The following is a 22,704-nucleotide window of genomic DNA, read 5'->3' as shown; positions in this document are numbered from 1 at the left end:
CGGCTCGCTAACTTTCCATCGGGTAATAAGGTTGGGGGTCCGAGAGCGGCGGGAGCACAGCCCGGCAAAGCCCGGCCCGGCCCCACAGGCAGCCTGGCGGGCAGGCCGGCTAGGTTAGCCGGTTAGCGCCGCCTCCTTAGCCATTCTCTCGCCTCTGGAATCGCCTCTGAAAAGGTATCAGTTAGGATGATTAAGAGTGCACCGCCGCTCGGCTTGGGCCCGGGAGGGTCTCTCTCTCTCTCTCTCTCTCTCTCTCTCTCTCTCTCTCTCTCTCTCTCTCTCTCTCTCTCTCTCTCTCTCTCTCTCTCTCTCTCTCTCTCTGCAACCCTCTGGAACGCCCCACGAGTGCGAGAGAGACAGAGCACCGTTGTGTGCGTGGGGGTGCGCATGTGTGTGTGCGCGAGCGCGCTTTGTTTTTTCAGGGGTGGGGGTTAAAGTATGCAGCCTTTTTGTGCGGACATGGCGGATCCAAAGTGCAGGAAAACCGCGGAGTGCCTTCCGACTTTGCGACGGCGACCCGGCCAGACCCGGCCCACTGGAATTCGTGCCACAACACAAAAACAAAAAAACGCCCCTCTTTTGTGGACGCTTTGCGACGAGCTTTTCGAGGCCGTGTGCTGTGCACGGTGCTTTGTGGGCCGAGGCCAGACAGGTATACACGAGCCGAGTCGCTCTGTCTCTCTCGCACTCGCTGGGGGCCCCACAAGGCTGCAAGGGTGCGAGAGGGACAGCGCGTCGAAAACGACTCTCGAAATCAGTATGCAGGGTGACCGACTGGCTGAGGGCAGGCCTGCGGCTTTCCCCGACTTTCCCCCAATTTTGCTCCCTTCCTCTTGGTCGCGGTGCTCGTCGTCGTCCTCTTGGTCCTCCAGTCCCTCCGGCTTGCCTCCTAGTGCCCCGGCCGACCACCCCGACAACGGGAACTGGGCGAGTTGGTCGCCGCCCCGTTCGCACTTCGCTCGCTTCGCTCCGTACTTCGCACCCTAGGTGGCGGCCGGCCTGTTGTGTGACTTAGTTAGCGCGCGGGTCGGGCCGGGCCGGGGCGGCAGGCTTGCCAATATCGGGGAGGGGATGGGGAGGGGAGGGGGAGGGCCCAAAGTGGCCTCGGCGCGGACGGCGAGGACTGCGAAGGAGTCGTAAAAGTCGGGGCACTAGGTCGGCCGCGCCACGGCCGCCGCGGCCCCGCGTCGCTGGAAAAGAGTGCCCTAGTCGGAGAGAGGGGTTGGGGGTGGGGGAATCAACGCCGGACACTATTCTTTCCATTGTCCCCGCTGATTTTCACTGCTTCGCTCTGAGAGTGCCCTCGTTGCGTCGCCACGTTCGTGACGGCCGCTTGCTTGTGGGGGTGGGGGTGGGAGGACCCGTTTCGAAATTCCGAGCGGCAACGCGCGCTTTGTGCGAGTCGGGGCGAGCGAGTTGGGCTTTTCGGAAGGCGCCGGGTCAGGGGTGGGCAGGTGCACGTCAGTGGCAAAACCCCCGGGGTGGAGTGGGGGGGCACTGGTATTTATAGCGCAAGGTCAGTTCGGCCCGCCGTGCGCCGATAAGGGGAAGGTCCCGGACAAAGACTGCGGTGTACAAAGGTGGTTCCGGGAAGGGGCGCCGCTGTCTCTGGCCGCCCCACCCCGTGATTTCCCCAGCGCGGCGGCCACGTCACTGAAAACACCTGCCGGTGACGCGGCGGCCGGGTGACGGGCGTTCTCGCGGGCGTTCCCCGGGTGGAGGCGGAGCAGGCCCTCTTGATCCCCCAGCCCTCCGAGGCCCTCCGAGGCGCTCCGAGGCGCCGTTGCCATCAGGAGGCTCGTTACCGCCAACCTGGCCCCCCTCCCTCTTGCCTGCCCTTGTTTGCCAATCCAATTACTCTGTATTTTTGATGTCTCTTTGGCGAGGCTCAGCCCGGCCAATTTCGGGGAGGCGTTGCGTAACGGGCCCACAGTGGCGCCGATGATTTCGTTGCAAATCAACTTCACTCCATGCGGCGGGTTTGAACTCTCTCGACAGTGTGGCGCGCGCCGGGCTGTTTGTCGAGAGAAAGGCCGGAGGAAACAGAGGAGAGTCCGCGTGAAAGGAAACAAAGGGGAAATGAGGATCGAAGGGGAGAAAAGCACGGAACTACTAGTCGGCCGGCGACCCAGCCTGCGACTGTGGTCGGTGACGAATAGGTGTCGGACAAAAGAAGCCGATAGAGGCATCGCGACAAAGGGGCGGAGTGACTGAGCCCCATTCTTGCTCCCTTTGGCCTTCGGCAGGCCGGAGCCGCAGGCCGGGGCGTGTTGCACATTTCCAAAGTTTCCCGCCCCTTGGAACGGTCCGCGGGGGAATGGACCGCAGTTCACACTTTATTTGGGGCGGAGAGAAAAAAAAATTGTTGGCGGAGTTTGGCCGATTGAATTGGCTCTGTATTTCAAGCAGAATCGGCGATCGTATTATCATCGGCCGCCGTGCTTACCGTTTTGCCTTTGTTTTCTTTCTCGAACTTTGAGCCCCTCTGCCGCGCTATGCGCTCCGCTATTCACTTTGAAGGCGGTGACTTGGGGTCCCTACCGCACTCTGCGGCTCGGTTCGACTCCCACCGTTTTCTCTTCTCGACGTTTTTGTTGTTGGCTCGTTTTATTTTTGTTTTGTACATCAGTGGAGGCAATCTACCTGGCCGCTCCGCCGCGCTCCGCCCTGCCTTTTGCGCTCCAGCCATTTAGGCGGCACATCAAAGCGCCATTCTTTCTCCTATTTTTTTCCACCTCGCTCTTCTCTGCTTTTTTTTCTTCCTCTTCTTTTTTTCCCTCTTTCTCTGTCTGGGCGTGAGGCCGTGCAGCGGTGGCGAGGCGGCCCCGAAATGTAGGCGGGCTGCGTCCGAGAAGCCCCTGGTTTATCCGCCTACATAAACAGGCCAATTTGCTGGGAGTCGTATTTATTTCGCCAGCCATCTTGAGCTTGCGGGAAGGTGGGGGAGGGGGAAAGGATGTATTTTGCGATTCCTTTCCGGCTGCTCTGCAGGGATATAAGGGCCCAATCTTGAAGTAAAGTTGCCGCCGTGCCGGCGGCTGGGACACCGTGGCCAACGGTTAAGCGTTACTTCAAAGCAGAACAAAGCAACAATTATTCTGTATTCGGTTGGCCGCCTTTAGACTCAGCCGACCATTGGTCTGCGACCCTCGACACGGGCCCCCTCCTTGACAGAGCGCGAGGCAAAATGTCGAACTCGGGACCGGTGCGGCTGTAGCGGGCTGTAGCGGGCCAGTGCCTACAGAACCCGCACTGCCTGCAGCAGTCTCGGCTTCCGTCCAGGTCCAGGGCCGGTCCAGGGCCGGTCCAGGGCCGCCGCAGAGGCCGAGGGGTGGTGAGGGGTGCGCTCTCCACGGGGTGGCGGTGTTCCCAGCGCCTCGGATTACAAGTCTGGGAGCCAAGATATTGCCCCTACCCCCACTCTCCCCCCTCCCCCCCATCCGGCAAGAGCAGCAGGCGCCGATATGATCTGGTTCTCCAAATCTGCCCCCTCCATCCTCCTGCATCTTCTACTTCTTCTCCTCCGCCGGCGTGTCCGGGGGGTAAGTGCCACGCATAGAGGCTCGCTGCCTCGGCTCGCACAGATGCCGGGGGAATGAAATCCCCAGGAATTCGGTCCAAATCATGGGACTCTCGATAGGCGCGGGAAAAAAATAAGAGGAAGGAGTATGGATGGGCGAACATGGCAATGAAGGAGGCTTTCGCGCCTCGCCGCTTCGCCGCGCCTCGCGCCGTCACTTGCCAATCCAATAACCCTGTTGTCAGGCAGGTGGCACTGTGGGGAAACCGGAATCGGAAAGGCGTCGAAAAAAATCGCTCCATTTCCCGCTGGAGCACAACACTCCTTCAGTCCGACACTTTATTTGTTTTGACATCGTTCGTTAACTTTATAAAGCCCCTACTGAATACACCGCACACTTGACGGAAAACGGGGGCCACAATTTTCGTTTTTAACAGTGTGTGCAAACGAAGGGCACTGATGCGACCGAGAGTAGGGCGATTACTACTTCATCAAGGAGCCGCAGGACGCAATCGCCTAGTCGAGCGAGCGAGAGAGAGCACACACACACACACCGTGCTTAGCATTGCAATGGGAGTGCACGCGAGCGTTGTGTGCGCCTGTGTGCGTGAGCCTCCTGTGATTTGACTTTAAATTAAGTGTGCGGTGTGTTGTCGCCCCCCCCTTCCTCTTCCTCCCTGCCGTGTTCTACCTGCGGCACTCGACTGAGACGGTGGAGGCGGCACAGCGGCACGCTGTCCAAGAGGGCGACCCTCCCCCCCCCCTTCCTCTCGCAGTCAGGTCAAAGGGGTGTCAAAGGGGTTGGGCTGTGGCCGCAGTTGTTCCTCCTCCTCCCCCCCTCTCTCTCTCTCTCTCGGCCATATTGCCAAAGTTGCCGCGACATTTCCGTGCAGGAATCCCTTGTCGCGCCCTAATTCGCGTTTGATGAAAGGACTTTTTTTTGTTGTTGTTGCCCCAGTGCGCTCCTCCGATGCGACACGGTCGGGTCGCCGTGTCTTCGATATCTCGACCACGCCACCGTAACCCGAATCGCCCGAATGCAGCGCTTGACGACGTGTCCTCTTGTGTTCCAGGATGACAGCTCCAAGGGCGGCGAGAAGAAGCGCTGGATCCTGGACCCAGACAGTGAGTGTTCTTGCCGACTCTACCAAAAACCTTTATCATTTATTTTTTTTTGTAAAGTGAACTGACCGACTGCGTTTTTTTTTCTCCAGGTCCGCTGTGCCGGCCCCTGCGGTGCAAGCAGTACAAGGAGCTGTGCCTGCTGGAGGACCTGACCACGGCCGTGTGCGTGGGCAAGAAGGAGCTCCGGCGGAACGGGTGAGTGTTTGTCTTGGAATCACTTTTTTTAATTTTTTTAACAGTGTGGCTGACTCGTTGGAGGTGCCCTTCGTTACGCAAGTGGTGCGTATTTCCACAGCCTTGTGTGGCTATTTCGAGTGTAGTGTCCGCGTCCACGGGTCCACGGTCCCACTGATGTAACGAGGCGGCTCCCCGAAACGGAGGCGTCTTCGTTGCGATTCCAAATGCGGACGCGAGAGACGCCGGGCCGGGTGCTCTGGATGTGGCTGCGTCGGCTGCGTCTTTGGAGGGTGCCGCCGTGCCGCCTGCCTACTTCGAGTCTGGGGGTCCATTTCATCGAGTTGCTCCCGCACCCGGATTAGCGGCCCAGTCGTTGGGATTATTACCTCAGGATGATGCCTCCGGGCCTATCCGCAAAGGGGTTGGGGGGGGGGGGCTGTTTTACGACCGAGGCATAATTACCTCGGCACAGTCTGCTGACTAGACGCTATATGCGGTGCCAATGTTGTTGTTGTTGACTGCCTTTGTTGTCGCTGTTATATTATTAGTGTCGGAAATTAGGCGGCCAAGTTGTGATCGTTAGGACGGCGTTGGGGAATTTGCCAAATGGCGGTTTCAAAATTTCGATTTTTTACTCCGCCGCTGGAGAACTCCAGTTACACGGTCTCGGGGGAGAGCACCAGCCGCTTCCTTGGGAGACGCGCGGCCCCATCTCGCGCGGATTGAAATTTAATGAGTCCGGAAACAATCACGCCTGCAGTTTGATTCGCTGCCGTCGCGCGGCGGACGCGTCCCGGCGGCGCCACCGGCCGGCCAGCGCCGCTTCCGGTTCGCCTCCGGTTTGTTTCCGGTGGAGGGGGGGAGCCCCTCACCTTGTCGCGTCCGGGGAAAGAGCCACCGCGCTTCCGGGGCCTTCCGAGTGGCTGCGGCGCAGAGCGCGGCAGAGCGCCTGCCGGGTAGGCAATCGTGAGGCACGCCTGCGCCGCGGGACGGCCCGCCGCACAGGCGCCGTGGCCAGCGAGGCTGCCTCTCTCTCTCTCTCTCTCTCTCTCTCTCTCTCTCTCTCTCTCTCTCTCTCTCTCTCTCTCTCTCTCTCTCTCTCTCTCTGACGCTCTGTGTGGCTGTGTTCCAGGGACGTGGTGATTCCGCGGTCCCGACTGCCGTCCTCCACGGCGTCCCCGTCGGGCTCCTCCGAGGACGAGTTCTACGACAGCGAGGACGACGAGGAGGAGGATGACACGAGCGAGTCCATCACGTAAGTCTCTTTTTCTCTTTTTTTTTGTTGGGCGGGTTGGTGTGGCGTCGTGGCAGTGTAGGAGAGGCTTGCGGTGGGGAACCCCCGGCCACACCTGCATATCGAACGGGAGGAGAGGAGTGAGTCACCGGGAGGGACTTTGTCACTTTGGCGGGGCGGGCGTCGGGAACCAACATACCGGTGAGGGCGGCCGGGGCACGCGGGGCGCGCGGGGCATGCACACAGCGCGCGGTCTGGCCAGGCGGCTCGCTTCAGAGGAACGTTAAAAGCGTCCTTCCCCCGATTCATGGAATATTTACGCCCTTTTATTATTGTTATTTTTGTTTGTTAATTTCTTTCCACCAGCCTCCTCCTGCGCGCCCTCTTCCCTCTCTGCGTGTCTCTCTCTCTCTCCCTTTCGCTTTCTTGCTCGCTCTCCCTCTCTCTCTGACGCCGCCCCTTTCCGCGTCCGGGGATACATGCATAATTATAAGTTTTCAAGAGGCGCTGCGCTGCCTGCGCTGAGCCTGGAGCTGCAGGCCGGCGGCCCCGCCAGCCCCGCCAGCCGCCGAGTTTGAGAGTTGAAAAACTCGTGCTGTCATCTGTCGACCGTTCTGGACGTGCGCAGAAGCGCCGCGACCAACTTTTGAAAAAAAAAATTAGTAAATAGAGGCTTTTCGGTAATTCATTCCGAGGGCAACGGAGGGATTATTCCTCGTCCTGGGGTTGGCTGTGTGCGCCGTCGTGCCCGTCGTGCACCGCGCCGCGCAGTCACCGCAACCACTGACAGGGCGGCAGCAGTGCTGTTCTGGGATTCCGCTGCGCCTGTCTGCCTGCGGGCTGCCTGCAGGACTGCCAATCGGGTTGTCGTATCGAGACCTGCCAGCCAGCCAGGCAGACCGAGCAGGCAGACACTGATGCAGCAGCACGGCGTGCGTCGGGCAGGTGGAGTGGAGAGACTCTTGGCAGTCCGTTTCGCAGACTGCTGCCTGTCTGTCTGTCTGTCTGTCGGTCCGCTGATATCTCATCTCGCTAATCGAGTTGCTGCTTGGATAAACCCGACCTGCTCTTTCCGCTCGTTGACTAAGTTGGAGTCTCCGAGGAGTGGGGGATGGGGGTGGGGAGGTTGGCGCCAGGGCCGGGCCGGGGCCACACGCGGCCTTGACTCGCTCAGCGCTAAATCATTCGTCATGCTCACTCCGCAGCCAGCCCCCTGGCAGCCCCTCTCCCTCCCTCTTTTGCACGGGGCCATTCCTCACAGACCTCATCCCGCAAACACCACCGCGGCACCGCCCTACAGGCCTACATCCATTACGACCCTTATCTTTACAACCCTTACCCACAACCCTTGCCTTACAACCCCCACGCGCCGAGCGCCGAGACGACCCCACAACCCGCTTCCTAGGACTCTCCTTACGACCCCTTTTCCCACAACCCAAAGCTCCACGAGCCATTTTTACGGCCCTTTTTTTGTGACTCTTTTATCACGACCCTCTTTTTCATGACCCTGTTTCTACGACCCCTTTTCCACGACCCCTTTTCCACGACCCTTTTGCCACGACCATTCCACGACCCTTTCCTACGGAGTGCGTTTTACGACCCGCTCTCCCCCGTCCCGCCTCCGCGACCCCTTTCCTCACGACCCTTTTGTGCGGTGCCCTTCGGCGGCACGCCATGGCGGCAACTTAAGTCCCGAAATCTGTTTGCGAGTGGCGCGGCAAACGAGGCGGAGGCAACCAAGGCAGCCGAGACTTTCCAATGAAGGCGCCGTGCCGGCGTGAGCGGGCGTGAGGCACCACGGAGCACATGTTGCACCGCACGGCTAGGCACGGCCAGGCACGGCGGGCACCTCTCGACTCCGGGGACTTGGAGAGAGAGAGAGAGAGAGAGAGAGAGAGAGAGAGAGAGAGAGAGAGAGAGAGAGCTGTTGTTGCAGCCCCGCACCCTTGGCGTGGCCATGGCGTGGCGGCGGTGCTGACACAGGTGTGCACAGGTGCGGAACTCCAACCCGGCCCAGCCGCGAAATACCGCCAAAGTCGCGTCGGAGAGAAAGACAGAGACAGAGAGAAACTCACAGTAGCGCAGCGTGCGGATTAGATTCGCCGAAAACTTGCCGCTCGCTCGACAGAGCACGCCGTTTCGGAGGGTACCGTTTTTGGGCGGCGCTTAATTTTAATGAAGTTTTTTTCTTATTTTTATATCAAACGTGGGGAAGAACATCATGAATGCTATTATGGAAGTGGCCGTGCAGTGAGGTCGAAGCTCCAAGTGCGCCAGCGCGTCAGCAGTACCGGAGTACCCGGAGTACCGCCCTCCGGAGAATGTGGAGAATTGATGGTATTGCCGGTCGTCTCGCCGTACCTCCCTGCCATTCGCCGAGACAACCCTCTCTCTTCCCCCTGAGTGCTCCCCCGTGGGGCTGCGGCTCTCTCTCTCTCTCTCGCACACACACACACACACGCACACACTGGGGCAGGACTAGAATGCTTCGACACGGGCTTACGTCATTCCCAGGGCTGAGCTAGTGTTTACAGCGTATCACGCACACACTCCGTGAGCGAGAGAGCGAGAGAGAGAGAGAGCACCCCGTTCCGCTAGGTTGCCTCCTCAGGGCTCCGGCGCGCCAGCGGCCCAGCCGCATCGTCCAAAGATGTTTATCGGAGACATGTAATGGAATTAGGTTCTTGCTCCGGACGGTCCCGGACGCGCAGACACACACACATGCATGCGCAAACTCGCTTCGGCCTTGGAGGCTAGCGGAGCGGCGGAGCGAGGACGGTCTGGAAGCGAAGAAGGGCCGACGCGTCTTACGGTGTAGCAGAGCTCGCGAGGAATTAGGGGGCGAGACAGAGCGAGACGAGGGCGAGAGTCAGTGAGAGGGAGTGAGAGGCGAAAGCAGGAGAAAGCCGAGGCGACAGTGGCGGTGTCACGTCCTGACAGTTCGGTTTCAATCGGGGGCAGCCGAGCCGAGCCGAGCCGAGCCGAGCCGAGCCACCGCATCGTCCCCGCTTTAACACTCCACGGGGCTTACGGGGCAAATGAATACCGAGGGGCCGAAGGGGGTCCTATGGCACGGCACGGTGCTAACAATGAGAGGCAGACAGACAGACAGACAGACAGACAGACAGACAGACAGGCGGGCAGACAGGCGGACAGACGCTCGCACTCGCATGCGGCACTCCCCAGACACTACGCGGTACCTGGTTGGTGTCTAATTAATGTGTCTCCGGGTCCCAATTATCGTTGTCGTGCTCCGCGTTGCTCCGCGTTGGCCCGCGCTGCTTCGCGGTGTGCGCATTGCCGCATTGCCGCGCGGTGCTACCCGCGCCTGAATGCAGGGTGTCGTGCGAATAACACGGCGCTATCGGATGGGCCGGGTGGCGCGACTCGTGTTCATCCCGCGTGCTGCCGTGTTCGCCGCCTCGCCTGGTCTCGCCCTGGCGGCGTCGGGACCATGTTCCCAATTTGGACCTCCGTGCCGCCATTTTCAACCTCCACTTTAAAATTTTTGTCGGTGTGCTTTGGTTTTGCCGGCGGGCCCACATTGGCGCGCTGTGCCCGCTCGGCCGGGTGGCGCCCCTATACGGCCCCCATGCCGGCCGTGCCGCCGTGCCGGGTGGCACCCTATCTCATTATGATATCGCGCGCAAACGCTTTGACGCGGCGATTATTATTGCGGCCCCGCCATTATTTCATCTCGCTTTGTTTTCGAATGAGAAGAATAATGGTTTATTTTCTGTTTCTTTTCCCTTTGGGCCTATGTTCTTCTTCTCCTCCTCCTCTGGACGGTCATGAATAATAAATTTCCGGCATGGCGCGGATCGCGGACGGCCAGCCGACTGTCTCTCTCGCACGCCCCACGGGACGGCCAATGAGTACGATAGCAAGAGAGAGAGAGGGGGATGAGCGGAGAAACCACACAGTTCGGAATACGGCGGGCCCAGGCAGGATAGCCACCCTTCCAAAGTTTCACTTTCTCAACCACAGGTGGTTCCACTCCCGCGTTACCCCCTCCCCTCCCCTTGCGGCCGTTGCGGCCCAACAAGACAGTGATTGGGTCCAGCCCCCTCCCCTCCCCCAGGACCAGGCCCACCAGGCCCACCAGCCCCACCGGGCCGTGCCTGCAGCGTGACAGGGGACGCTCAGGCTGGCAACCGCCGCCAACCCTGGGAAAACGAAACCAACGCTCTCGGAGCGGTGTCCATCAAAAATCCAGCAGGCAGTGTTCTGGCTCTTTCACTAAAGTGTGTTCAGTCCGACCAGGCAGGCAGCAGCTGAAGAGCCCTCGGCGATGAACACATTGGCAGGTTGGCAGTGGTTGGCAGCAGCGGGGGCAAGTGGCGCGAAAACCCCGAGAGCTAGCCGCCATGGCGCAGCCCGCGTTTGGCTTCTGGAATGTCGCCTCTCAACTCGGCGGGCCCTGCCTCCCTCTGCCGCTTGGCTGGGCTCGGCTGCCGACCGCCGAGCAGCCGAATGAAAAAGGGAAGAGGGGCGGCCGGGGAAACTTTTGCCATCAGTGAAGTCACTTTCTAGCCGGATCGAAATTCGACACGCAACTTTTCGCCTTGTTTCGCCGCATCGCCCGCTGTGTTTCGCCTCGCCTCCCGCTCGCTGCACGGCGAGAGGGGAGGGGGGCTGTGGCCGCCAAACGTAAACACTGGACGATGTGTGCTTTTCCCTTCCTGCTTTCCGGACATTCCTCTGGCGTTTGGGCCGGCCGGCCGGTTCGAACTTGGAGCGGCGGGGCGCGCCGGCGGGGTCCGTCGGTCGACCACCTGGTGCGGCCGTACATCGCCTACATCGCGATACTCGCGCTGCACTGTTAAAACTTTTTTCGTCACTCGGCGTTCAATCCGCGGCGAAGTTGCGCCTGTTTGTCCGCACGAAGGCGCCGCCGGCCGTGCCGAACGGGGTCGCCCCGTCTCTCTCGCACCCGTTCGTAGCGCGCCACGAGTGCGAGAGAGACGGGGTGACGGAAGCGGCAAGGCTGGCGGCACGACGCGCGCGGAATCATTCCCGGAAACTTTCCTTGTTTGAGTTTTGCCGCGTCAGCCGCCTCTGCACGCCAGTGGCGGCAAAAGTGGCGACGGATTCGCCCAAGCGCGCAGCAAACCGCCAGTATGGCCCGGGTTCAAATACCCGCTCGCCGAGATTTTTTTTTCGTCGTCGCCACTTTGTCGTCGCTGGCGAGGAAGGTGCGCCGCCGTGTCTGGAGGGAGCGAGAACGCCCTCGGGGGAGAGGGAGGGGAAGAGAGAGGAAAAGAGGGGGAGGGGTGGGGGTGGCCCTGCCCGCCCGATTTGCATCTGTTATGAGCGTTGTTTGTGACTGCAGTAAATTACTTTGCGGTTTTTGCCCGGCTGATGCTGTGGGGCTGGCTGGCTGGCTGGCCGGCTGGCTGGCCAGGTTCCCCGGCCGCAACACGGGGCCAAAATGTGTCTGGCCCGCTCAGTCCTTCCGCCCGAGGGACAGAGACAGAGAGAAACAGAGCGAGCGAGAGCCCTTTTGACGGCGGGGGGCGGGGAGAGGCCACCGGGTTCCTGCCCTTGGCCCTTGTTTGTCCCCGTCGCCGGACGCGCGCGCTTTTCAAACACTCAGATTGGATTTCCCGCGCGTTTGACTGGCGCTGGAAATGATGGGAGCGGCGAACACCGTGAACACGCAGTCGCTCTTTCTCTCTCGCACTCGTGGTGGAGTCCCGCATGGAAAGGCCGAATTTCCCGCAGCAGCGTTCGCGTCGGAGATGACTCTTCTTTTCGCATCGCGACTGGGAGACGGTGTTGCCACGGACCTGCTGGCCGGCTGCTCGTCTGGGCGGCGAGGCGCGCCCCGGAGTCTTTGTCCAATAAAACGCAGGATGCTGCCCCTATTTACCCCCACTCAATTTGGAGCGCCAGTTGGCGCCAGTGCAGTGCGGACCGCTGTGTGCATAGGGGTGGTGCTCGCCATCGTCACGCTGCCGTGCCGTGCCATGCCGGCCCCCTCGGGGGCTAGGTGGCTGCCTGCCTGCCTGGTCTGTTGGCGCGTTAGCACAGACCCCGCACAGCCCCCCTCACGGCCCCCCGGATTGCTGTCGGGATTTAGTGCTGCTGTGCTGCGGCCTCCCCTCCACTGCCGGCGTCCTCCGTCTGCTGTCTCGTCCTGGTCGTCCTGGTCCCCCAATTGCGGGAGGGTCGGCCGAAAAATGTAAGCCTGGCTAATCCCCCCAGGTCGCTCCCCGCCCCGCCCCGCCCTGCAGGGGGAACAGAGAACCGCCCCTCCACGTCCTCCGAAATCCACAGGAATGTTCCGGGTCGTCCACGAGAATGTGACGTGGCGTCAAGTAGTGTGCTGCCCCCCCGTCCCACCCCGTCCCCCCCGCCCCACCCCGCCCCACACTGCCGGAACGCTATTATCCCGTTTTATATTAGTCTGCAGTCGCGATTAAAATCTTGCCTTCCTCGGAATTGCAATTTCTGTTTGGTTGTTGTTGGTGTTGTGGGCCTGCCGCGGCGAAGGGAAAAAGGAAAAAAGGAACCGCGAGGAGTCCGCCGTTGTCGCGGCGCGGCAGGCAGCTGCAACAGCAGCAGGCGGAGCAGGGTACACGGTGGACTCCCCGGGCTGGAGGCACAATGGCTGCACTGTCAAATTTGCACGGGCAGTTTGAGAACGAGGAAATTGGAGCGATACCCCCGCAGGGAATGCGGCCCAGAGACTCTCTCGCCTCGCTGCCCCGGGCCTGGAGGGCCTTAGTCGCAGTCCGTTCAATCTCCTTCCTCATTCTTCTCTCTGGTCTCTCTCTCTCTCTTCTTCTCTCCCTCAACTCTCTCTCTCTCTCTCTCTCGCACCCGTGAGGGACGCTCCGTGAGTGCGACAGAGACAGCGACGAAAGCGGCGCGTGGAATGGCTCTGCGGAGGCACGCCGCCGTGCGGGGTAGGCAAACGACGCCGCTGCGGTGCACGCGTGCCCGGCGGGCCGGCCTACGCCGCAGGCGTTCTCCTCGCAGACTCCGCCGCTGTCTCTGTCTCTGTCGCACTCATTGGCGGCTCCGGAGTGCGACACGGACAGAGCAGCGTTTTCTCCAAAGTGCCGCCAGTATTTTTGTGGTTTGAAAGGAACGCGCCTTTTGCCGAGTGACGAGTGACCAATGGTCGCGGCTGGCCGGTCGAACGCTACCGCTCGTCCGTGTTGGCTCTGGCTCCTGATTGGCTGCTGACCCCCGGTCTGGCCGGGTCAACAGACGGTGGCAGCGTGGCAGCGGACCGGTGCGGCCAGTGCGGTGGGGCCGGTGCGGTGCCTCTATTTGGATTGACGCGGTGGGTGGGGGTGCTGTGGGCGGCCCGGCAGCCGTGTCCTTTTGCGTCCGACCGAGGGCCGGGGCGAGGGTCCTGACCAGCCAGCGCCCTTCGAGGCCCTTCGAGGCCCTTCGAGGACCTCAAGGACTCGCCGCGTCCTTCCTGGTTCCCTTCCGCACCTCATTACCGCTACCCTTTGGTCCCCTAACCTCCTACACACGCTCACGAAAAAAAATTAATGGAAAGTTGTATGAAAAAGTCGGCTTTATTCTCCGATTTTCTGTCATTGCTGTAAACTCCATTTTACCCGCATGTTTTTTCTCTTTTTTTTGAATTTTTGCTGTGTAGGAAATTGAGAGCGGTCTTTGTTTCGCAGGAACTGCTCGCCCTGCCCCGTGGTGCGGCCCACCTTCCTGTGCGGCGCCGACAACCGCACCTACTCGTCGCTGTGCCGCCTGGACTACCACAACTGCATCCACGGCACCGCCGTGGGCGTGGCCTGCAAGGGATTCTGCCCCTGCAAAGGTAAACCTACACTATTAAAAAGTTCCGCCAAGGCAAGCTTAGCAAAGCGGCTTGCCGTGGACCGGCCGGGAGGCCGGGGAGAGAGGGGGCAAGAAGGGCGGGGGCGGCTGTGAGGATGGGGACTGGCGCGGCGAGGGGGCGCGGCGTGGCGGGCAGGACGCGACAGACGCGCCACACGCCCTGGGCCCCGGCAGCCCGAGCGCGCCGATGGTGGTGGGTGGAAGGAGAGTGGGGTCGGGCAGAGCAGAAGCGGGGGACCCCTTGTCGCCGGCAAGGGCAAGCGCGCCGTGGCCCGGGCCCGGGAGGCGCGGCAGGAGGGGGCAAGAGGGAGGGGGGCTGTGAGGAGGGGAGGGGGCGACGGCTGGCGGCGCAGGGAGGAAGCGCCCCACCGCAGTCCCCCCGGCGCGCGAATGGGCAGGGGGATGCGCGAGGGTGGGGGGCGGCAGAGCGAAGCGGGGGACCCCTTTCGCGGCAGAGCAAGCGCGACGCTGCCGCGGCAGGGAAGCCGACGCTGTCGCGGCTTGTGAAGCGCGGTTGTCCGGCAGGGGCGCGACGGGTTCGCGGCAGGGCATTGCGCGGCTGTCCGGCAAAGGGTAGGGGAGCGTCCAGGGGACAAGTCGCTGTCACGGCCCTGGCGCGCCGACGGGTCCTGCAGGGAGAGGGGCGACGGGGGTCGCGGGGATGTGGAACCAGGTATCGCGGCAGGCAAGCGCGACGCCCCAGCCCACGCTGTCGCGGCAGAGCAAGCGCGACGCTGTCGCGGCAGCCGAAGTCCTTTCGTCCTTTTGTGTCGCGGTTGTCCTGCGAATAGGGCGCGGCGGTTGCAGTGTGCAGCGGCATTGCGTCTGGCTGTGTCCCTCAATGGGTAGCAAATCAATGGGACAAGTCGCTGTCACGGCCTTGGCGCGCCTTGGCGGACCTCCTGCAGTTGGAGAGGGGGAGGGGGAGGCGGGCATGTGGTACCAGAGTATCAGGCAGGCAATTCGATCGCCCCTCCCACGCTACGCGAAGCTAGAGCGAAGCCACGCGCCCATTTTCGCCCCCTCTCCTTTTTTTGTTTTTGTTGTTTGTCATTTTGTCTCCCCTCGCTGTGGCCCCCCTTTGCCGCGGGGCACCCTTCCGAGCCCTTGCCAGCACCGCCTTGGGGCCGCCACTCCTGCTTGCTCCTGCTTGCAGCGGGGTAAGAATCTGCCGCGAATGAGGGCTGACGTCCCACGAGCAGGGCGCCGAGCCTGGGGCCGAGCAAGGATTGAAAGAGCGCCGCGTGGAAAGATTTTTTTGTTTTTTGTTTTCGCGTTTTTTGTGTCTGCCAACCTGCATAACAAACCGACTGAAAGGGCGAAAGGGCGCGCGCGGTTTGATTGAGGGCCGCTTCATCTCGGGCAGGAGTGCATCGCTGCAGTCGGCTGCAGTCGGCCGCAGGCCCTTATGACTGCCTCTCTCGCACTCGTGGGGCGGCCCCTGAGGGTGCGAGAGAGACGGGGCGAACCGGTTCCCGCACAGCCACTCCGGCCAGCCCAGCCCGGCCCGCCGCCTCTGTTCTCTTTTCGCCAATCTCTCCTTTCCACTTTTGTCAAGGGAGGGGATTGGTTGGGAGCGGACAGGGGGGAAAAAGGAGGGGGGATAGAAATCCGCTTTGCTCCGCGCGCCCCGTCGTTGGCATTTCTCTTTCTTTTTTTCTTTTTTTTTTCTCTCCGCTAATCCTAGTCTGCCCGGCGCGGGCTTCGACAATATTCATGAGTCTTTATGACGGGGAATCCTTAGCCCCGTCTTTATTGAATTCGTTTCGTCGTGTGAGATCCTGAAAGAAATCGAGCGAGCGCAATCCACCCCTTTCCCTCCCCCCCCCCCCCCAAAAAAAAAATTGATGAACCGTTTTGCGATGGTAATGAATACGCGTCAAGAAATCGCTCATGTTCCACTTTTTCTTCTTTTTTTGCGTTTCTATTTGCGTTTTTGACACTTGCGACTATGGCATAAAGTCAGGATTAGAATCACGAGAATTGGCTCCGTCTGGGCGACTCTGGAGCGACGCGCGCCAAAATCGCATCTGAGAGAGAGAGAGAGAGGCGCGGACTCGCCCAATGGGCTTAGCGGGGACGCGACGGCGCCGATAGACGCCCCCTTTCTTCTCGGGGGGGGGGGGGGGGGGGCAGAAGCAGAGATTCGCTTTTGTCTGCAAGAAATATACAGGCTCACGGCTTTGCACCAGGCATATCCCATATTCCCTTCTCCTTGCACCCCGGTGGTGGTCTTTTCCGCCTCACACACGCACACTAGAAAAACGGGGTCGGGAAAACAGGTGCGCCTGACCCGAAACGGTTTCCCCCGAGGCTTTTCCCGAGCCGTGATGAGATTTTCATCATTTTTTAAAAGGTGTAAAAATGTGAACATGTCATCCATTTCTTTTTTAAATTTTTCAATTTTTTTTCAATTTTTTTTTTCAATTTTTTTTTTCAATTTTTTGTTTAAATTTTGTTTTTTATTGAGTGGCGGCAAATTTTGACAGTGTGTTGTCGTCGCTGTTGCAGAGAAAGAGCTGGTCCAGCGCAAGAAGGAGCGGCAGCAGGAGCGCTACTCGCAGTTCGTCAGCAAGTACCGCGCCACCGTCGAGAAGCAGCAGCTGCAGACGCCGCAGCCCCTGCAGCAGCAGACAGCCCAGGACGTGACGGCGCCCACCAAGAAGGCCAACAAGAAGGCCGTCAAGCTGGACAGCAAGTACACCTTCACGCCCGAGGACTTCAAGTACGACAACAAGCACTACAAGTACATCAAGTACACCAAGTACAACAAGGTGAGTGGCGGACCAGTCTGGGAGCAAACCGCGGAGCAATCGGGGAGAAGGAGAAAGGAATGAGGAGCCAGTCACTGGAATAACGTTTGATTTGGTTTCCCCGAAGCATTCGACGTCGGGGACACTGCGGAAAGATTCCCACGCAGCGCGTGTTGACAAACTACCCAAAACGCTGCTTTTTTTTGTGGCACCCTTGTTGGTGGTAAGGGCGTGCACTCTATGCGCGGCTCCGCGGCTCAAAACCCGGAACACCGCGAGGTGGCATTAGGGTGGCACGGGAGTGCGAGAGAGAAAGAGAGAGGGAAAGAGAGAGAGGCAGATAAGGAGGTGCCGCTGAATGGGACGTGTGCCCCTTCCCCCTCCACCCCTTTCTCTCCTTACTCGGCTCGTTTCGTTCCGTGGAGAGGTGCCAAGTCGTCTGGATGGCCTGGATGGGGTCGAGGAAGGCGGCGGGGCGCGGCAGGGTGCTGGGGACAGAGGGGTTCGAGTAGGGGAGGGGTGGAGGGGGCACAAGTTTCGAGTAACGCTTTCCGACAAACTTGAAAGTGCGACGCGATGTTGTTCTCAACGTGCAGGCACTCGCGCGCGACGCGGAAGAGGGAGAAAGAGGAGGAGGAACGAGAAGGAACGGCCTTTGCGCGATGAAATTGTCTTGGCAAATACGAGGCCTCCGCCATCGGTTCGGGTCGGCCTGGGGCCTCTGGGGCGTGGAGGGGGATCCATGCGTGTTTGGCATCTACACGGCCTGGCTCTACTTTTTATATCAGAAACGAGTTAGAAAGCAATTTGTGTGGACTTCCATCCCACACACGGCCATGGCCTGCTGTCTTTTTTTTTCCTCTCTCTCTCTCCCTTTCTTTTTTTTTTTTTTTTTTTTTGCCCTGCACAACTCACCGTGTTTCTTTTTTTTCTGGCGATACTTGTGACGAGGGAGGAGCTGTCGGCTGTAGAGAACTAATGGATTTATAATGCACCGGTCGCCCAAATCGCGAGCATTAGACTGACTTATGACCCGGCTGACACCGGAGGGGAGGGGAGGGGCAGGACACGCACACATACACACGCGCGCGCACACGCACGGAAGCAAGGGTATTGGCCTGTCTCGTGGAAGGAGATGAAAATTCGGCTTTATGGTCGAGCCAGCCGGCCGGGCCGCGGGGCGGTGGAGCCTGGGGCAAGGCAAGGCCTTGGCCAGGACGGTCCCGGCTGGAGGCTGGAGGCTGGAGTGTCGCACCCAGAGTCGGACAAGACTGTCGTCCCAGGCATGCAGATGCGAGACTCGAAACTCTGTCGCACTCAGAAGGGCGCGCCACGTGGGGGTGCGACAGAGACGGAGAGAGGAGTGCGGGCGGTGGGATCGCTCGACAGCCCCGCGGAGGCCACCTAAGGACGCTCCGCTCGCCGTTGTCGTGTCGGCGACATCGTGGCCCGCTTCGCTAAGCCCTGGCCGCCCTGGCCGCCCTGGCCGCCCTGGCCCAACTCGACCAGACCGCGGGGGGCAGCGCGGGGGCGGCGGGGTTTTAAAGTCCGTGGCACTGGGCGGGGGGAGCGGGCTGCCCCCGCATCGTTGGCTACACTTTGGACCCCAAGTTGAGGACGGCGAAGCTGCTGCCGCAGTTGGCGGCGGTGCTGAGGACGGCGTCCCCTCTGCCTCTCCCGGCGAAATGACGGGCGCTACTCCGCGCGCTGGAGACTCTGCGCGGGCAGAGGGCTGGCCGTCGCTACCCCTCGCCCTCGGGCAGCCTAGTGGCGAACTATCCCCGGCCGGCCGCACGGCGCGGCGTCGTCGCGCTGTCTCTCTCGCACCCCTGCGGGACACGCGCCGCGAGTGCGAGAGAGACAGAGCGTGCTACAGCGAGCGCTCTTGTTGTTGTTGCAGGGCGGCGAGGAGAAGGACAAGCAGCGCGTCTTCAACGAGGTCCTGGAGGGCAAGCCCCAGTCCGGCGACCGGCCCGTGTCCGCCGCGCCCCCGCAGGCCAGCGCCGAGTGCGGGGCCTCGCAGCTGCAGAGCATGGGCGACCGCATGCTGGACTGGTTCTCCGTGGTGATGGCCGACGCCGCCTCCCGCGGCCGCCCCCGGCAGCGGTCCAACTCCAAGGGTATTTCCACCACTCTGTGAAGGTATTTGGTTCCTCCGTGAGCGCGAGGTTTTGAACCTGGTTCCTCTGGTTCCGCAGCCAACTTCCCCGGCAGCTGCCAGGCCGAAGTCCGCTGGATGTTCGGCCACCTGGACCGCGACGCCGACTCCCGCCTGTCCCTCCACGAGCTGTACGGCCTCGAGCACGACCAGAGCGAGAAGTGCATGAAGCCCTTCCTGGACTCCTGCGACACTGACCTGTGAGAGACAGATGCACCCCCGCCTCGTTTCATGTCGTTTGCTTCGCGTTCCGGGGTGACACTGTGGTGCGTTTGGTTGCAGCGACGTGTTCGTGGGCCCCGACGAGTGGTGCCGCTGCTTCGAGAAGACGGAGCGGCCGTGCGAGGCCGTCAAGCGCGGCATGTCCCCCAAGGCCCTGCGAGGTAAGCACCCTTCCCGCTTTTTTTCAGGTTTTAGTGGCGGGGAGGACCGCCTGGGAGGTAGGCAACGGCGGCACACGGCTGTGCTGCCGCCTCCCCCATTGCCTACCTCCCAGGCGCTCGGCTCGACTCAACTCATCCTTCTCTCTCGCTCCCGCAGAGGTGTACGTCCCCGACTGCGACCTGGACGGCTTCTTCCGCGCGGTGCAGTGCGGCCCCACCGGCAACGTGTGCTGGTGCGTGGACAAGCACGGCGTGGCGGTGCCCGGGACGCGCGTCTTCGGCAAGCCGTCGTGCAACGGTGAGAAGCCAAGCGAGCGTGGTGGGGGTGGTCGTTGCGCGTCGTCAGACTAACGTGACTCTCTCTCCGTCCCGCAGAGCTCCTCAACAAGACCAACAAGGACCAGCGCCAGGGCCAGGAGAGCAACCAGCTCCACGACAGCAGCGACGACGACGAGGACGACGATGACGACGACGACGTGGAGGGCAGCGCGGACCAGCCGCTCGACTTCTAGGCGCAGCGCGCAGCGGGTACGTCTCGATCAAGGCCCTGCCTTGGCCCTGTCTCAAGCCTCCCCGACTTACAGTGGTTTGGATTGCAGGATGACCACCAGGGCCGTGAGCAACAACAGGCGCCCCTGTACGCCAGTGCACTGTATCCGGTGTGGAGCTGGGAAAGTGGTTCCGGTTCCGAAGCAACCGTCCGAGCGTCGTGACAAGAACTACCCCGCCACGCCCGGCCCCGCCCAGCCCTGCCCGGCCCCACCCAACAGCCGCCAGCCATGGGAGATGCAGGCAAACTTCGGTCTGACCAGGGCACGGCGAGGCCGTGGCGAGGCCGAGGCCGCGGCGTGGAAGTCCGGACCGGATCGGACCCAAGTTACGGCCAAGCGACTGTAGACTGTAGCCGCGGGGGGCGGCCCAGTCCGTCGGTCGGCCGCCGGCCGCCCCTCCTTATTATTTTAACAGTACGTGTTATGAGCTTCTGTTACGCACTGGGAAGCCGGGCTACCATAGCAGCAATGTGTTTTCATGACCCCTTTTCATATTACGTATTTCCTCCGACTAGAGTTTTCATTTTACAAATCCCCCGAGTGGGAGCATCAAAACACATGAGGAAATCAATAAACCCATTCTGCTCATCTAGCGATCTAAGCCTTTGTATCTATTTCTACCACGCAGTGTAACTATTAGCTGAAACGTAATGTGTTTGATCTTAGAGTAATTGTAGGCTGTGTCCATGTGTCCACAGCCTTTTATGTTGTTAGATGTGAGAATTGAGTCCATGTAATGTCTATGTTTGTTTTTTCTTGTTGAAATACTTTGTAGGTTGATGAAATATCGCAGCAAGGTTTGGAAAAGAGATCTCCAAATCTGCAAGACCACTAAGGTCACTTGTACTTAAGAGTGTACCTCCAAGGTACTACAAGAATAAAAAGTGTTCAACTTATTCTGTATGTGTTTGTGAGTTATTGAAGAATGAGCGGAAGTGAATGATATAATTTGGTAGGATACTTGCTACATTCCGTATTTACAATCTGTGTGAAAATTTTGTTTTGTCTTCATTTGCTTGCAGCTTGGTGGGCTGGATTGCCATTTCCTTGTACTTACGTACCTTTAGTGTCCTATTTACCTACCTAACAATTTGCCAGCCTGCTCTTGTCTCACTTTATTGTATGTCATCTGTAATATTTTTGTATTTCAATTTCATTCCCTTGTGCTTTGGACAGTTTTATCAAATTAGGACACTGTTATTTTTTAAATGTTCTGTATAATATGTTTATTAATATTTGTTGTGTGATTTAGATGTTTTAATACTCTTATTTTGTTAATTTCTTTCATCATTCTTATTGTAAAATGTCATAGGCACCAACATTCATAGAAAGATGTTTGTGATTATGATATGTATTTATCTGTCCATTTCTCCTAAAACTGCCCTGGGAGTCCATGTGGGTGCCGTAGTTATCTTGTATATTTGACAGTTTCTTATGTATTATAGTGGGTGTCTGTCATAGTCGGCTTTTTAAAAAGAACGACACCCCACATGCTAGTAGTTATGAAAAAGGTTCTTTAAAGCCTTTGAAGCCCATGTAGAACATAGGCACATCTCTGTCCACATTATTATAACATTCTCTTATCTGGCAATCCATTTCACCTTTCTTTTATGTTTTGTTTTTAGATAAAACTTTTTTTAAAAAAAGACAGGAATGTTAGGCATAGCCACATATTTATTACAAGAGAATGCAAAAGCAGAAAAAAAAGACTCCAGGCAAGCCATACGAAATCTCAATATTAATAATTAACAAGCACAAATTTATAGTGTACTTTGTTTAATCAGTGCCATTGTATGTGATGTAAAAAAAAAATGGGGAATGCAATTTTCATTGTTGCTAAAATTAAATGTATTTATGGCAAACGCCAGACGAGAAACTGAATTATATAAAATGAATGTCACAAGACAGGTGGTTTATTTTTTTTATCATATGCGCCCTTTCCTCCCCTCTTTATTGGCAGCAGGGAAGGAGCGAAAGTTTGGAGTAACAGCCCGGCGTGGCGGTGCACCGTGGTGGGCGGCAGCAGGGGCAGGTCGGCCAGGTCGCCGGGGAGGCAGGCAACCCTTTGGATTCGATCCGCGCATCGCTTCGCGACCGGCAAACCTCGCGGCGAAGGGCGAGGGCTCGCCTTTGTTCTTTGTTCCTTCCCCTGGAGGGTCTGGGCAGGTCTGGGCGCGTGCCAACCCAAGCCAACGGCCTTGAGCCCTCGCGGCCTCGCGGCCTCTCGGCTCAGGTGAGTTTTATTTGGAAGCAGGTGTCGCCCCTCATCAGCCTGCTGGTGCCTCAGCCTCAACCCCCACCCCTTCTGGCATACCAACCTATTGTTCTTGAGTCGTATTAGATTTAGAAACGCGCTCCTGACTAACGATCCAACGCGCAGCTTCGCTCGCTTCGCGCGGCTTCGCGCGGCGCCGGCTTAAGTATCCGGGAGAATGTTGGCACGTGAGGCGCTGCTAAAGACACACGCGTCTTGCACAACAAAAACTCGCCGCACTGCACGCAGGCCGCCGCGCGGGTCATGTGGGCATCAGAGCCTCATCGCGCTGTCTCTCTCGCACCCCTGCGGGACGCCCCACAAGGGCGAGAGAGACGGGGCGCCTGGCGTGTAGCGTAGTCCGCGCTCGCTCCGTCTCGCGTCAATGAATGGCGGAACGACAGCTGCCCTGCCACTGGCCGCCGCACTGCGGCACTGCGGTACCACAACCATGACGCCACTATTTCGGGCCTGCACTTCGGCGGATGAGGTTAAGCGCAGACCGAGGCAGACGCTGCAGCCTCCCGCCCCCGAGGTCCCGGCCGAGTGCACCGCTGCGCCACGCTTCGCTTAGCCTCGCTGCCAACAGAGCCAACACGTGTCGGCGGCCACACTGTATATAAGCAGCGGCTCGCCCAGAATACTCGCCCGCACCGCGCCCACGGCGGTGATAAGGAATCGCAAAGCGTTTTGGGGGACCAGGCGTGCGCTGCAACGACACGGTTTAGTTT

At 59.6% G+C, this 22,704-nt stretch overlaps 1 protein-coding gene across 1 annotated transcript in view; it reads left to right on the top strand.

Annotated features, from left to right (window-relative positions):
* Window positions 1-21,624, top strand: part of LOC117640249 (proteoglycan Cow) — a 50,081-nt gene extending 28,457 nt beyond the window's left edge. Inside the window, exons 2-12 of the mRNA XM_034376586.1 lie at window positions 4,594-4,645; window positions 4,735-4,840; window positions 5,955-6,077; window positions 13,706-13,854; window positions 16,386-16,648; window positions 18,528-18,747; window positions 18,826-18,985; window positions 19,068-19,168; window positions 19,326-19,466; window positions 19,544-19,696; window positions 19,768-21,624. Of these exons, the coding sequence (XP_034232477.1) occupies window positions 4,594-4,645; window positions 4,735-4,840; window positions 5,955-6,077; window positions 13,706-13,854; window positions 16,386-16,648; window positions 18,528-18,747; window positions 18,826-18,985; window positions 19,068-19,168; window positions 19,326-19,466; window positions 19,544-19,680 (1,452 nt within the window). The 3' untranslated portion in view covers window positions 19,681-19,696; window positions 19,768-21,624. The remainder of the gene's footprint in view (window positions 1-4,593; window positions 4,646-4,734; window positions 4,841-5,954; window positions 6,078-13,705; window positions 13,855-16,385; window positions 16,649-18,527; window positions 18,748-18,825; window positions 18,986-19,067; window positions 19,169-19,325; window positions 19,467-19,543; window positions 19,697-19,767) is intronic.
* Window positions 21,625-22,704: the final 1,080 nt, after the last annotated feature.

The sequence above is a fragment of the Thrips palmi genome, unplaced genomic scaffold, assembly GCF_012932325.1.
Source record: "Thrips palmi isolate BJ-2018 unplaced genomic scaffold, TpBJ-2018v1 HiC_scaffold_12, whole genome shotgun sequence".
Taxonomy (NCBI): domain Eukaryota; kingdom Metazoa; phylum Arthropoda; class Insecta; order Thysanoptera; family Thripidae; genus Thrips; species Thrips palmi.
Note: the sequence above shows the minus strand (reverse complement) of the source record. Positions and strands in the feature narration are given on the sequence as shown.